This window comes from Procambarus clarkii, chromosome 68 (genome assembly GCF_040958095.1).
Source record: "Procambarus clarkii isolate CNS0578487 chromosome 68, FALCON_Pclarkii_2.0, whole genome shotgun sequence".
Lineage (NCBI taxonomy): Eukaryota > Metazoa > Arthropoda > Malacostraca > Decapoda > Cambaridae > Procambarus > Procambarus clarkii.
In genome coordinates this window covers 12,729,822-12,743,584 of record NC_091217.1, presented here as the reverse complement: position 1 = coordinate 12,743,584, position 13,763 = coordinate 12,729,822, and the positions used below count along the sequence as shown (strand labels likewise).

The 13,763-nt window shown below is 49.9% G+C and overlaps 1 protein-coding gene across 3 annotated transcripts in view; it reads left to right on the top strand.

Moving 5' to 3' along the window:
• Positions 1–13,763, top strand: part of LOC123774818 (regulator of telomere elongation helicase 1 homolog) — a 94,414-nt gene that overhangs the window by 42,179 nt on the left and 38,472 nt on the right. For all 3 annotated transcript variants that reach the window (XM_045769472.2, XM_045769473.2, XM_045769474.2), the window contains exon 12: positions 3,820–3,910. In XM_045769472.2, the coding sequence (XP_045625428.2) occupies positions 3,820–3,910 (91 nt within the window). The remainder of the gene's footprint in view (positions 1–3,819; positions 3,911–13,763) is intronic.

Below are 13,763 nucleotides of genomic sequence, written 5' to 3'. Positions count from 1 at the left end.
GCTGGGTCTCGTGTGGGACTCTCGAACCGCCTCTTTGTCTCTCCCTCCGGAGTCTCTCCTGCGGCTGCGGTCTCGCCTTCGTCTGTTTCTGGAGGGCCCTCGGGTCACCCGGCGGTTGCTCGAGGGGCTGTGCGGGAGCCTGAACTTCGCGATGGTGGTCTACCCGCCGGGTCGGGTTTGGCTTCGACGGCTGTTCTGGTTCCTTCGGGGTTCCCCCTTCCGCCTCTCTCGCGATCGCAGAGTTCGACCCCCGGGGGACTTGCGTCGGTTGCTGCGTCACCGGCTTCCTCTTCGGGTTTTTCGGGGTTCAGTGCCTTGGCGCCTACCAGAGCCCTCGCTCGATGTGTACACGGATGCGTCGTCTCTCGGCTGGGGTTTTGTGACCAGTGCTCACCAGGCCGGCCAGGGGCGTTGGGATCCGTCCTTCCGTCGAGCTCACAGTACGGTGCGGGAGTTCGCGGCGGTGTGGTTTGCTCTGGGGAGGATTCGGGTGGCCCGCGGATCGACGATTCGGCTCCATTCGGACTGCTCTCCGGTGGTTCATTGCCTGAACCGCGGGGGTTCGATGCGGTCCTTGTCTCTTTGGGGTTGGTCGCTTCGGGTGACTCGTCTGCTGAGTTCTCAGGGTTTGGCTCTCCTGGCGGTTCACGTACGGGGCGTGTCCAATGTCTTGGCCGACGCCCTGTCTCGCTTCGTTCCCCTCTCCACGGAGTGGACGGTCGACGACGAGTCCTTCCGTTGGCTTTGCCAGGCGTTCGGGCGCCCCGAAGTGGACCTCTTCGCGTCGGCGTGGTCGCGGCGTCTTCCCGTTTATGCGGCGCCCTTCCCCGATTGCGAGGCCGTCGGGGTCGATGCCTTTCGGCTAGACTGGTCGAGGTGGGGGTTCCTGTACCTCTTTCCCCCGGTTCGGCTGTTGCTCCAGGTCCTGACTCGCTTAGAGACTTACCGGGGGAGAGTTGTCCTTCTGGCCCCTTGGTGGCTGGCGCAGCCTTGGTTTCAGGCGCTGGTTGCTCGGTGTCCGAACCCGAGGGTTTTCCCGCGGCTCCGCCTCTTTCAGCAGATCGGGCCGGTACGTCACGTAGCTGGTTCGATCTTCTCCTCGAGTCTTCGCGTATGGTTTTTTTGACTCGAGTCTATCATCATCTCTATGGTGATCAGGTGGCCTCCTTGTTGGTGTCCCACCTGAGGGCTTCTTCTCGGCGGCAGTATGAAGTTTCCTGGCGGTCCTTCCGTTTCTTTTTGCGTCTTCGTCGTGTTAGCTCCTTGTCTGTTCGGGTGGTCTTGTCCTTCCTCTCGTGGTTGTTTCAGGACCGTCATCTTATGCCTAACACTGTCGCTTCGTATCGTGCGGCGCTGGCGGAGCCGCTTCAGCTTGCTTTCGGTATCGATGTTACGTCTGCGCCGTTTCGCAAGCTGTCTCGTGCATTGTTTCACCTCCGGCCTGCTCATGCGTCGCCTGAGCCGTCCTGGTCTTTGGACAGAGTGCTTGCTTTCCTTTCATCTCCTCGTTTCGTTGTGGCCCCTTCGGTCCAGGATTGTTTTTCCAAGGCACTTTTCTTGTTGGCTTTGGCCTCTGGGGGTCGGGTAGGGGAGCTTCATGCTCTCCTCCGGCGCAGGGGTTTCTGCTCTTTTGGTCGTGGTGATAGTTTTGTTCCTTTGCAGCCGTCTCCTTCTTTTCTGGCGAAGAATGAGACTGCTGCGTTCCGGAGGGGTCCATGGGTGGTTGATGCTTGGTTGGTCAGGCCGGGGGTGCATCATGTTTTGTGTCCGGTTGCGGCGCTTCGCCGTTATTTGCGCGCCACAGCTTCTGTGTCCGGGGACGCGCTGTGGGTTGATCCGGTTTCCCTTCTTCCCTGTTCGCGGGTTCGGGTCTCTCAGGTCGTCCGCAGGGTTATTAGGTCCAGCCAGCCTGCGGTCTATCCCCGTGCCCATGACGTTCGTAAGTTCGCGGCTCTTGCTGCCGTCTTTGGGAATATGTCTTGGTCTGATATTCGGGCGCGGGGATTTTGGTGGTCGAACAGGGTCCTGGCTGCTCGTTACCTTGTGAATGTCCCTGGGCCTCGTCGGGCCTGTGTTGCTTTGGGTCGGCGGTTGCAGCCAGTTGTCTCGGCTTCGCGTTGAGGGGTGAGCGACGACCGCCTCCCGGGTAAGTCCCTCTTTTTCTGTCTGTGGGTAGTTAGCTCCGGGGAGCCGACGGGGCTCCCCCCAGAAAACCAGCGTTGAATGTAATGAAACGCCATTTTCTGGGTGAGTCCCGGAGGCTCCCCGGCATCCCTCCCTCCCTCCGGTCGGCGGTTTTTCGCGTTTTTGACATCCAGCCTCAAGAACTGAGGTGTGGGTAGCCGGCGCGGGGGGTCTGGGGCTCCCCCTTCCCCCTCCCGGGGAGGGGGAGCTGCACAGACAGCGGCGCGGCAGTGTGTGACGTCACACTAGTTTTCTTGTTTTCGGTTGGGGAGTTCTATCCACTAGTTCGGTTTTAGGTAGCAATTTTAACCAGAATAGGGGTTTATTTTGGGGCGCTTACCTTTCTGGGTGCCTGTTCCGGTCGATGGCAGACATAGAATGCTTCCAACTACACGGGGGCTTCTATAGGCCATTGCTCCCCTTGCCTCTCTGAGGGGGCCCGGTTCTGGCCGTGTTCCCCGGTAGGCCTAAGAACTCCATACACATGACTGATGCCAAAGTCTGACATTAGCATATCAGCCTGGGATAGCTCCGGGGAGCCTCCGGGACTCACCCAGAAAATGGCGTTTCATTACATTCAACGCTGGTTTTTTTTTTTTTTACATGTATATGTTCAGGGAAGGGAATTTATCATTATACAAAGATAAAAAAAAATGTTTGCGAACACCTGATTTCATGCACACGGGGAATGTCACAATAAACTCGATGCATCACAGTGGTTAAAGAGGAACCTCCCCATGATAAGTTATTAAGGTGGAATGATATTTTTTTCCTTTGAGTCCTTCCTGAATACATTTCAGCTTAAAGAGTTTGGTGTCGTGATGTAGTGCCTCATTTTGGTATACAGTGCTGTTAATATTATCATTGTTCTAAATTATCCTCTAGAAATATTTTCTGCTTTTGATAGCCATAGGTTTTAGTAATAACAAACCCACCTTACAATATACTTCAGTTTTACAACTTCATTTTCTTTGCTCTAGGGACTCGATGGATTTTAGCTATTTCCTAATTTTCATTTTCCAGATATTCATAATACCTGTAATGCCTTCTCTGGGCATACCCTCCCCCCAAGAAGCTCCTTTAGTTAACACACTGGCCATTACTGGTCAGGTATGACAATGCCAGGTAGCTGTTGCTCCCTCTTTTCCCCAAATGAAGGGTAGGGGAGGTGGGGAGCAAACTAGTGCTTGCTAGTTTCACAAAATTTTGGGGTTTGTTTTCATTGTTGCGGGAGTTCTTTTGGCAATTTTGGGGCTGCGGTCTCATTTTTAACCATGCAGTAGTCTTTTTGGTTCACCTATCTTTCTGGGTGCCTTCCCTGATTTGTGGCAATTATGATTAACTTTAAATGTAAAGTGTTCATACACCATTACTCTCTGTGCTTCTTCGAGGGGGGGCCAGGTTCTGGCTCATGGTCCCTGGCAGGCAAATAGAACTCTGGGACTAATGGCAGCTGATAGTATGGCACTGATCAGTGTTAGATAGCTTTAATTTGGTCTCTAGGGCTCACCCAGAAATTGATGTTTCATTACATTCATTGCTGGTTGTTTATGAATTCAGTGGTTGATTTATCTCAGGGTGAGACTAGGTTTTTATAATGCTTGAAAACTTACATTAGTTTGTTATTCATTTCAGAATGAAAGATTTTGCAGAGCTTGGAGTCAAGAGTATAATACTGACAAGTGGCACTTTAAGTCCACTTGACTCATTTACAGCTGAGCTTCAGGTTAGTACTTACTCATTTTGTGTTTAAATTTTCTATCCTTCTTGTAGTACTCTTTTAATTTTATTACAATTAAATATTTCCTCTCTTTAGCATGTGCTGTTATTTGTCTGTTTATGTACAGTATATTCATTTCTCCAACTCATTTGCCGTGCTGGAAGACAAGTGCTGTGCAGTTCACTTGAAAGTCGTGGCAACGTGGGGAACACGGGTAAAGGAAGTAGCTAAGCGAGTTTTGGTTGTGGGAGATTCCCAGGTGAGGTATTTGGATAGAACTTTTTTGTGCCAGAGATAGGGGGAACAGGTTAAGGGTTTGCTATCTGGGAGCAGGAATTGAGGATATTGTAAACAACATGAATGATATTATGGCTGGAAATTGGAACAAACCCATTATTTGTATCAGTGTTGGTGGAAATCATGTAGGACGAGTTTTGAGTGAGGCACCGATACAGAGATTTAAGACAGCCATAGAATTAGTTAGGAGCAAGGGAGGAATTCCGATCATATGTGGCAATCTTCCAAGAAAGGGAGATGGAAATGAATGGTTGTCAAGGGCACTTGGTGTCAATTACTGACTGGACAAATATTGCAAATCAAATGCAATATCATTCATTGATAACTGGGAACACTTTATACAAGGAATGACATGTATGTTCGGGATGGGGTGCAACTATCTAGGGCTAGGATTATCTTGAGATGATTTCAGGGCTTAGCATCCACACGGCCCGGTCCTCTACCATGCCTCCACCCCCAGGAAGCAGTCCGTGACAGCTGACTAACTCCAGGTACCTATTTACTGCTAGGTAACAGGGGCATCAGGGTGAAAGAAACTCTGCCCTTTGTTTCTCGCCAGCGCCTGGGATCAAACCCGGGACCACAGGATCACACGTCCAGTGTTCTGTCCACTCAGCCACCGGCTTACCAGGATCGTAATCATTTTCTAACCATTCATCGATCTTTTGTGAAGTTTTTTAATTAACTGCAGCTTTTGTGCAGCCATCATGCACTTCCTTTGGGTAACTTTAGGCATTTTGTAAATTGAAGATCACAATTAACCCTTAAACCGCGCATATCATATATATATATATGATATCAGTGACAAAACTGAAACTGCGCACATCATTTATACAGTATATGCTTTCATGTCTGTTACGGCCCTCTCGGGACGCAACGGGGTTCTTACTCTGATGTTGTTAGAGGAAGTTGTATCCGACCCCAAGCCAGTAGTGGCTTTCAAGGGATGTGATCCGTGATGCAAGTAACTTAAAGGGGAAGGGAAATAAAGACAAAAACTTAATATAATATATTGACCACCACCAATAAATAATATATAAAAAGATTACACGGGGGGAGGGGTATTAACACTGTACACAAACGTCTTCTCCTGAAGACGCTGGAATCAAGCTCTCGGTGCTAAGTCTTCGGTGCTTTCGTGGCCTCACAACGAATCCTCTGAGAAGCTGAGCCTACCCTGGCCACAGGTCAGCCAAAACACAGGTCCACTGGGGGCACCGCCGTGGAGGCCGTCAACCACACGTCCAGCAGGTCTGCTGGCAGGTTCCGGATCAGCAACGCTGGTCAGGCCACTCCACGGGCGATATTAGGGTAACGCCCTAGACAGGAGCCTCGTGTGATACCACAAATCACTCTCCTGTCCTCAATACCCCAGTGGATAATCGTCTCCAACAGTCGGTCCCGGGTAATCCTTCTACTGCCACTCCACTGGCAGGGTAACACCACAGTGTTCTTCCGGGAGGCGACTCACAGCTGCTACAGCAAAGCACAAGGTATGGGGACGGCTGCCTTGGGTAGACTGACTCAACTTCCATCACAGCAGTCCCAGGTCGACTCTGTAAGCAGACACGTCATCAATAACAGGGACACTAAAACACCTCACTTACAGGCTCAGACACAAACGCCCGACATATCCACTTCATAGATGGCGCTGTAGTCTGAGCACCACCTCACCAGAGGTCAGGAGCGGCTGTGTTGAGCGCTGAACAGGACTGGAAACTGGCCCTCGAGGCCAGTACACGTCGTCCTCACCAGGTGTCGTCGTCCGTTTGGAGGGGGTTTCGGGAGCTGACCCACAGATGGCGCGGTCGTCACTGCTCTGTGCTCGGACGCTGGATCCGGGTTCGTAACACCTCCCCACCAAAAAGAATTTGGTTTGGGGTTCTATAAAAAGAAACACAAACCAAATTAGTACGGCGACACAACTCCAGATGGACTCACTTACTCTATGAACTGGAATGGCGAGGCTGTCTTGTCCACAGAACCGTACCACTGGGGAACTCTCGCACAAAGGAAACTTGAAATTGGCAAGCGATGACCTGCCTGACGTAATTTTCCACATCTCCACTGCGATGTCAAGCAGGGGCATCATCTCACATCTCTCAAGTAAGGATCGGTGTGGACACGATCTGGGGCGACTCGACACTTCCCTATGTCGTGGCACCGATGATGGCTGGACACAGACGGCATTTCTGGTACCGATCCGGCGGTCCTTCAGGGAGTCGGGCACCTGGAATACAGGGGTCTGATAATTCAGAGTGACAGCGACAGCAGGTAAAACAGTACTTACAGCATACTCTACTAGGTCCACACCTAGTCCCAACGGGGCTGTTCGTACTTCGCAGATGGCATTCGCTCTGCCACCGTCAGGTCGACCAACGTTCCGCATGACGCTGCATTGAGGCTCAGCTATCACGCGGGGGTTGTCAACCTGCCGGAAACAGTCACTCATATTATCATTTCTTGTACCTCCTGTATCAACCATCACCTTCCAGGTCCCTTCTTCGACTGCAACACTCATAGTGCACGTCTCTAATCCCTGGGATCTCTTCACGACGTTCAAGGGAGCCATCATCCTTCGGGTCGTCCACTGATCCTTACTGAGAACACACACGAGAATCAAACAAAATACTGCTAGGAAACATGGGGCCAATTGAGGGATAAGCTTCCCGAGCCTGTCATGTCCATAACCGGCTATATCCACTAGCCTGGTTTGGACCAAAGAGGGCACTAGACCTTTCGAACACACCTCACATACCTCTGACGTCTGGGGAATCTCTGGCCGGTTCAATGAACGCTGTACCTTGCCATACCGCAAGTACACATCCGCCTTTGCTCCAGACTCGTTGGTATCCGTGGGTGCCTGCACACGAGGCCTCTCTTCTTGCTCAGGTACTTCTGCCATCGTAACCTCATGTTCCTTGTTGAGAGAATCAGGAGAGACTGCTAGAATATTGTAGATCTGCGGGTGAGAGGACAAATTAAACATTATATCTGAATCCGGGTTTGACTGTACCTGGAATTTACCACTGCCTGTTACCTCAGACCTTGCTGTTCTGGCTGACTCGTCCGCGACCTTGGGAAGATTGATGCTCCAATCTGTCACCAAGTCGTTGGCTAGTACCACGTCAATCCCAGCCACAGGGAGGGTATCGACTACTGCCAACGCACATGTGCCGCTGAAGTAAGGCGAGTCGAGATGTACCGTCACTAAGGGGGCGATGTACTGCGTCCTAGGAAACCCAACCAGGACAACCTGTTGTCTCCCGTCCACACTTACTCCCTCGGGTAACGAGCTCTTCACGATCAGGGACTGGGCTGCTCCACTATCTCTGAGCACTACAACTGATCTACCAGTATGATTACTCGATACATACCCGCCTGAAGTGTGAGGGGAAAACAATCTGGGTTCTTCCTGCGTCGTCGTCGACTGGCTTCCTGCTGGTGGTATTACACAGCTCATCATCATCACCTCCCTACGTGCGCCACCACCTCTTCTGCCTCGGCACATAGCAGCTACATGCCCTTTCTGCCCACAAGTCCAGCACACCATATTCCTCCTCGGACTACGGTGTTTCGGACTGCTAGGACTTGTTCTTCGAGGGCTACTTGGGGGCGTCTTCTTAGCGCTTCGTGGGACGGGAGTCTCTTCTTCTTCGTCATGAGGTCTGTCAAAACGGCGTTGGTAATGCCTTGGGACGTACTTAGCAGAAGGCCTATGCGTCAGGATGTATTCCTCAGCCATGGTGGCTGCCGCACTCAAGGTCTCTACCTGCTGTTCCTCTAAGTACGTCTTCAGGTCTCCAGACAAACAATCCTTGAAGTCTTCTAGCAGTATAAGCTGCTCGAGGTCTTCTTTGGTCTCCACCTTCTGAGAGGCACACCATTCCTGGAAAAGTCGCTCCTTGATTGTGGCGAATTCGGTGAACGTGTGCTCTGAGGTCTTTTTCAGGTTTCGGAACTTCTGTCTATATGCCTCAGGTACCAATTGGTATGCCATGAGCACAACCTTCTTCACCTTGTCATAATCGCCGGAGTCGTCAAGGGATAACGTGGAGTAAGCGATTTGAGCCTTCCCAGTCAAGACTGACTGTATCATGATGGCCCAATTCTCCCTTGGCCACTCCAAAGAGGCAGCGACTTTCTCGAAGGCTGCAAAGAACTTCGAAACTTCCCTCTCATTGAATTTGGGGACCATTTTGATGTTCCGTACCGGATCGAAACCGCTGGTGTCCGTTGTTGGCCTCCGACCACCGCCTAATCGTAATACTTCTAGTTCATGTTGTCTCTGTCTTTCTTTTTCTTCTTTCTCTCGCTGTTTCTCTTCTCTCTCTCGTTCTTCTCTTTCTCTTTCTCGTTCTTCTCTCTCTCGTTCTTCTCTTTCTCTTTCTCGTTCTTCTCTCTCTCGTTTCTCTTCTCTTTCTCGTTCTTCTCTTTCTCGTTCTTCTCTTTCTCTTTCTCGTTTCTCTTCTCTTTCTCTTTCTGCTTTCCTTTCTTCTAATTCTAAACGTCTCATCTCTAATTCTTTATCTTGTCTCTCTCGTTCCATTTCTAATTTCTTCCATTCTATTTCACGATTTATCTCTAGGGCACGCATTTTGACTGTTAGGAAGCTGATATTAAGCTCACCTGCATCACTGTCAACGTCACTGCCCTTATCTTCCTTTTCCGTGGAAGCTATGTCCTCACCTTCTTTTGTACTAGGAGCCTCGCCTTCCTGTTTCTCTTCTGCCGTCAAGTGCCGGTGAACCTTGGACAAGATCTCCACACGGGAATCACTGGCACGAATCTTGATCTCCAGGTAGGCGCTCACTAGTACGAGTTCCTGTTTGTTCAGATATTTTAATCTGGCAAGACAGTCCTCTCTGTTCAGAAAAGCCTGAACATCGTCCAGATCATCGATGGTAGCTTTTTCTGCCATTGTCACAGATGGAACACTTAGCACTTAACACACCGCTTACACGTTAGCACTTAACGCACCGAGCACTGTTCTACGTCAATATTGCACTTTATCGCACCTGGCGCCTCACTTGCCAATATTGCACGTAATTACTTCGGGCACCGCACTACACAATATTGCACTAAATCACAACGAACACTTCGCTCTACAATATTGCACTGAATCACTGAGCACCGCACTAGTCAATATTGCACTTAATCGCTTAGTCACAGCGAGCACCGCACTGCACAATATTGCACTTAGTCACTCTTGAGCACCGCACAGGACGTATAACGTCACAATCGTCACACAGGGGGAATTATATACAGGGATTACGCCACTTCACCACCCCTGTCAAACATACTTAACAAGGGGATGGATCCCGCTGGGGATGCCAATTATGTTACGGCCCTCTCGGGACGCAACGGGGTTCTTACTCTGATGTTGTTAGAGGAAGTTGTATCCGACCCCAAGCCAGTAGTGGCTTTCAAGGGATGTGATCCGTGACGCAAGTAACTTAAAGGGGAAGGGAAATAAAGACAAAAACTTAATATAATATATTGACCACCACCAATAAATAATATATAAAAAGATTACACGGGGGGAGGGGTATTAACACTGTACACAAACGTCTTCTCCTGAAGACGCTGGAATCAAGCTCTCGGTGCTAAGTCTTCGGTGCTTTCGTGGCCTCACAACGAATCCTCTGAGAAGCTGAGCCTACCCTGGCCACAGGTCAGCCAAAACACAGGTCCACTGGGGGCACCGCCGTGGAGGCCGTCAACCACACGTCCAGCAGGTCTGCTGGCAGGTTCCGGATCAGCAACGCTGGTCAGGCCACTCCACGGGCGACATTAGGGTAACGCCCTAGACAGGAGCCTCGTGTGATACCACAAATCACTCTCCTGTCCTCAATACCCCAGTGGATAATCGTCTCCAACAGTCGGTCCCGGGTAATCCTTCTACTGCCACTCCACTGGCAGGGTAACACCACAGTGTTCTTCCGGGAGGCGACTCACAGCTGCTACAGCAAAGCACAAGGTATGGGGACGGCTGCCTTGGGTAGACTGACTCAACTTCCATCACAGCAGTCCCAGGTAGACTCTGTAAGCAGACACGTCATCAATAACAGGGACACTAAAACACCTCACTTACAGGCTCAGACACAAACGCCCGACATATCCACTCCATAGATGGCGCTGTAGTCTGAGCACCACCTCACCAGAGGTCAGGAGCGGCTGTGTTGAGCGCTGAACAGGACTGGAAACTGGCCCTCGAGGCCAGTACACGTCGTCCTCACCAGGTGTCGTCGTCCGTATGGAGGGGGTTTCGGGAGCTGACCCACAGATGGCGCGGTCGTCACTGCTCCGTGCTCGGACGCTGGATCCGGGTTCGTAACAATGTCTAGCGCTATAATTTAAATGCCTCGCCTGGGATAGGGGCAGCTATAGTACAGCCACGACCAATAGTTGCCAGATGCCACCTAGAAAAAAAATCCAGGCCAACATTCTTGGGTGTTAGAGCGTCAGTATTGAGCAAGCCACCAAGGCTGCGCATGCTGTATGAGCTCACAGCACCGCTGTTAAGCTTTTGACCACAGCATCGCCTACAAATGCCATAATATACATGATACTGCTATTATTTAGCGATGATAGTATTATAGAAGACCCCTGACTGTGATAAAACTGACCAGGATTCTGATAATAGCAGGATTGTGGTGATATTTAGCGCTGTGCTCGATGGAGGGAGGAGTAATGTCTCCATGGAGGAAGGGTGGTGGCGTCGTCTTCTGACTGTGTGGCCACCTTTTATTGACTGCACTCACCATACCAGCTTAGTGGTTCGCTATGGTGAACACAAATGTAGATATTTATATATAACGTGTGTATAGTGTGAGATAACAGCAAGAGGAGTAGGTTGGGAGCCTCCATTTTGGTGAGGGAGATGCGTCGTCTGCACAACTTGTCATGTTGTTTACTGGTGGCCACTGGTCTTTGGGCACCATACCAGCTTATTTGTTCAGATATGGTGAATAAAACAGGTAGATACTTATATATAATGTGTATATATAGTGTAATAACACCACAAACAATATTGTTGGAGGAGAAATATTAGTGCGTCTGGCCTTGAGGGCGGCCGTCACCAGCTGACTGTGTGAATAGCTACGTCTTCGTGCCTTTACTCACCATACAAGCTTAGATGTACAGTTATGGTGAGCAAAACATGTAAATATGTATATATAACGTCTGTGTATAGTGAATAAATGCAAAAACAGTATTGTGATAGGAGAATGAGGGCGAGTGAGGTGTTGTTGAGGGAGGGAGTGGCTGGCTGGTGTGTGGCGGTCACTCCTCGTTGCTTTTTGACTCACAATACCAACTTAGTTGTTCGTTATGGTGAACAAAACTTGCAAATACTTATATATAACCTGTGTATATAGTGTAACAGCAAAACTATTTGTTTATTGTTCTATGAACATAATAATTGAATCACTAATATGCACACCATAATTTTGAGTACAGCAATTGTTCACACATTTTATTGTATAAATATACCACAATTCACTGTATGGAATAATATTACTGCAAAAAACTAAGAAAAAATCAATCGGAGACGTTGAAATAATTAGGTAATAATATATTTGTGGCAACTGCCGTCTGACAGCTCGGGCGGAGTAGACCTCGTCTGGCGAAGGCTCTGCCAACGCCCCTTTTTTTGCCAGAGTTCCCTACCCTATTGCGGCTAAAATATGCCACCTACGATTTTTTTGTTACTTTTTCTGTGATCAGGGAACAAAAATTAACACTTGTATAAGACGAAAGTATTTTTTGGATTTTTTTGTTGTTGCGCCTGTGGGTGTTAATTCCATTTGGGCCCCTAGCGGTTTGAGGGTTAACAGTAATGTCCTCCAAAATTGAAGATAGCCACACGAGTTCATGGTAAACAGTGACATATGGCCTGACACAGTACATTCATGTCTGTTGGGAAAAAAACCAGCGTTGAATGTAATGAAAAGCCATTTTCTAGATGAGACCCGGAGGCTCCCTGGAACTATCCAGGCTAATATGGATATATTAGACTTTGGCATTAGCAATGTGAATGGAGTTCTAGGCCTACCGGGGACCATGAGCCTGAACTTGGCCCCCTCAGAGAGGCACGAGGAGCAATGGCCTATAGAAATGCACAGTGTGGTTATGGAGCATTCTATGTCTGCCATCAACCGAGTCAGGTACCCAGAAAGGTAAGCATCCCAAAACAAACTCCTATTTTGGTTGAAACTACTAGTGATAGTCAATCGAGTGGACAGAACTCCCCAAATGAAAACAGGCAAAGGAGCATAACATCACCACATGTCACGCCGCTATCTGCACAGCTCCCCCACCTCTCCCCCAGGGGGGAAAGGGGAATGGGGAGCCCCAGACCCTTCAGGTTGGCTACCCACACCTCACTTCTAAGGTTGGATGTCAAAACACGCGAAAAACCACCGACCGGGGGAGGGAAGGATGCTGAGAACCGCCAGGTCTCGCCCAGAAAATGGCATTCCATTACATTCAACACAGGTTTTCTGGGAGGGAGCCCCTTCGGCTTCAGGGAGCTACTTGCCCAAAGATGATAAAACTTAACCAAAAAGGGACTTACCCGGGAGGTGGGTGGCACTTTCACCTCAACACGAAGTCAAGACAACTGGCTGCAACCGCTGTTCCAAAGCAACACAGGCCTGACAAGGCCCAGGAACATTGACCAGATAGCGCGCAGTCAGGACACTTCGACCACCAAAAACCCTGCCCCCGAATGTCAGCCCAAGACATGTTACTGAAGACAGCAGCAAGCTCAGCAAACTTACGAAAGTTAAGCAAGGGAACAGATTGCAGGCTTGCTGCACCGAATAACCCTGTGGACGACCTGAGAAACCCCAAACCCTGGAACAGGAAAGAAGGGAAACCGGGTCAACCCAAAGGGCGTCACCGGACATGGAGGCTGTGGCGCGCAGGTAACGGCAAAGAGCTGCAACCAAATACAACACACGATGCACCCCTGGCCTAACAACCAAGCATCAATTACCCAAGAACCCCTTCGGAAAGCAGCAGTCTTATTCTTCGCCAGAAAAGGAGAAACAAATGAACGGTTGCAAACGAACAAACCTATCACCTCGACCAAAAGGGCAGAAACCCCTGCGTTGGAGGAAAGCATGAAGCTCCCTGACCCGACCCCCAAAGACCAATGCCAACAGGAAAAGAGCCTTAGGGAAACAATCCTGAACCGAAGGGGCCACTATAAATCGAGGGGAAGAGAGATAAGAGAGCACCCAGTTAGAGCATCCAATGACCAGGACAGCTCAGGCGGCGCATGAGCAGGCCAGAGGTGAAACACATTATACAGCTTGCAAAATGGTGCAGAAGTAACATCGGTGCCGAAAGCAAGCTGCAGCGGCTCCGCCAGCGCCGCACGATACAAAGCGACAGTATTCGGCATAAGATGACGATCCTAAAACAGCCACGAGAGAAAGGACAAGACCACCTTAACAGAAAGCGAAATATACCTACGAAGAGACGAAAAGAAACGGAAGGACCGCCAGGAAACTTCATACTGCCGCCGAAACAAAGCACGCAGGCGGGACACCAT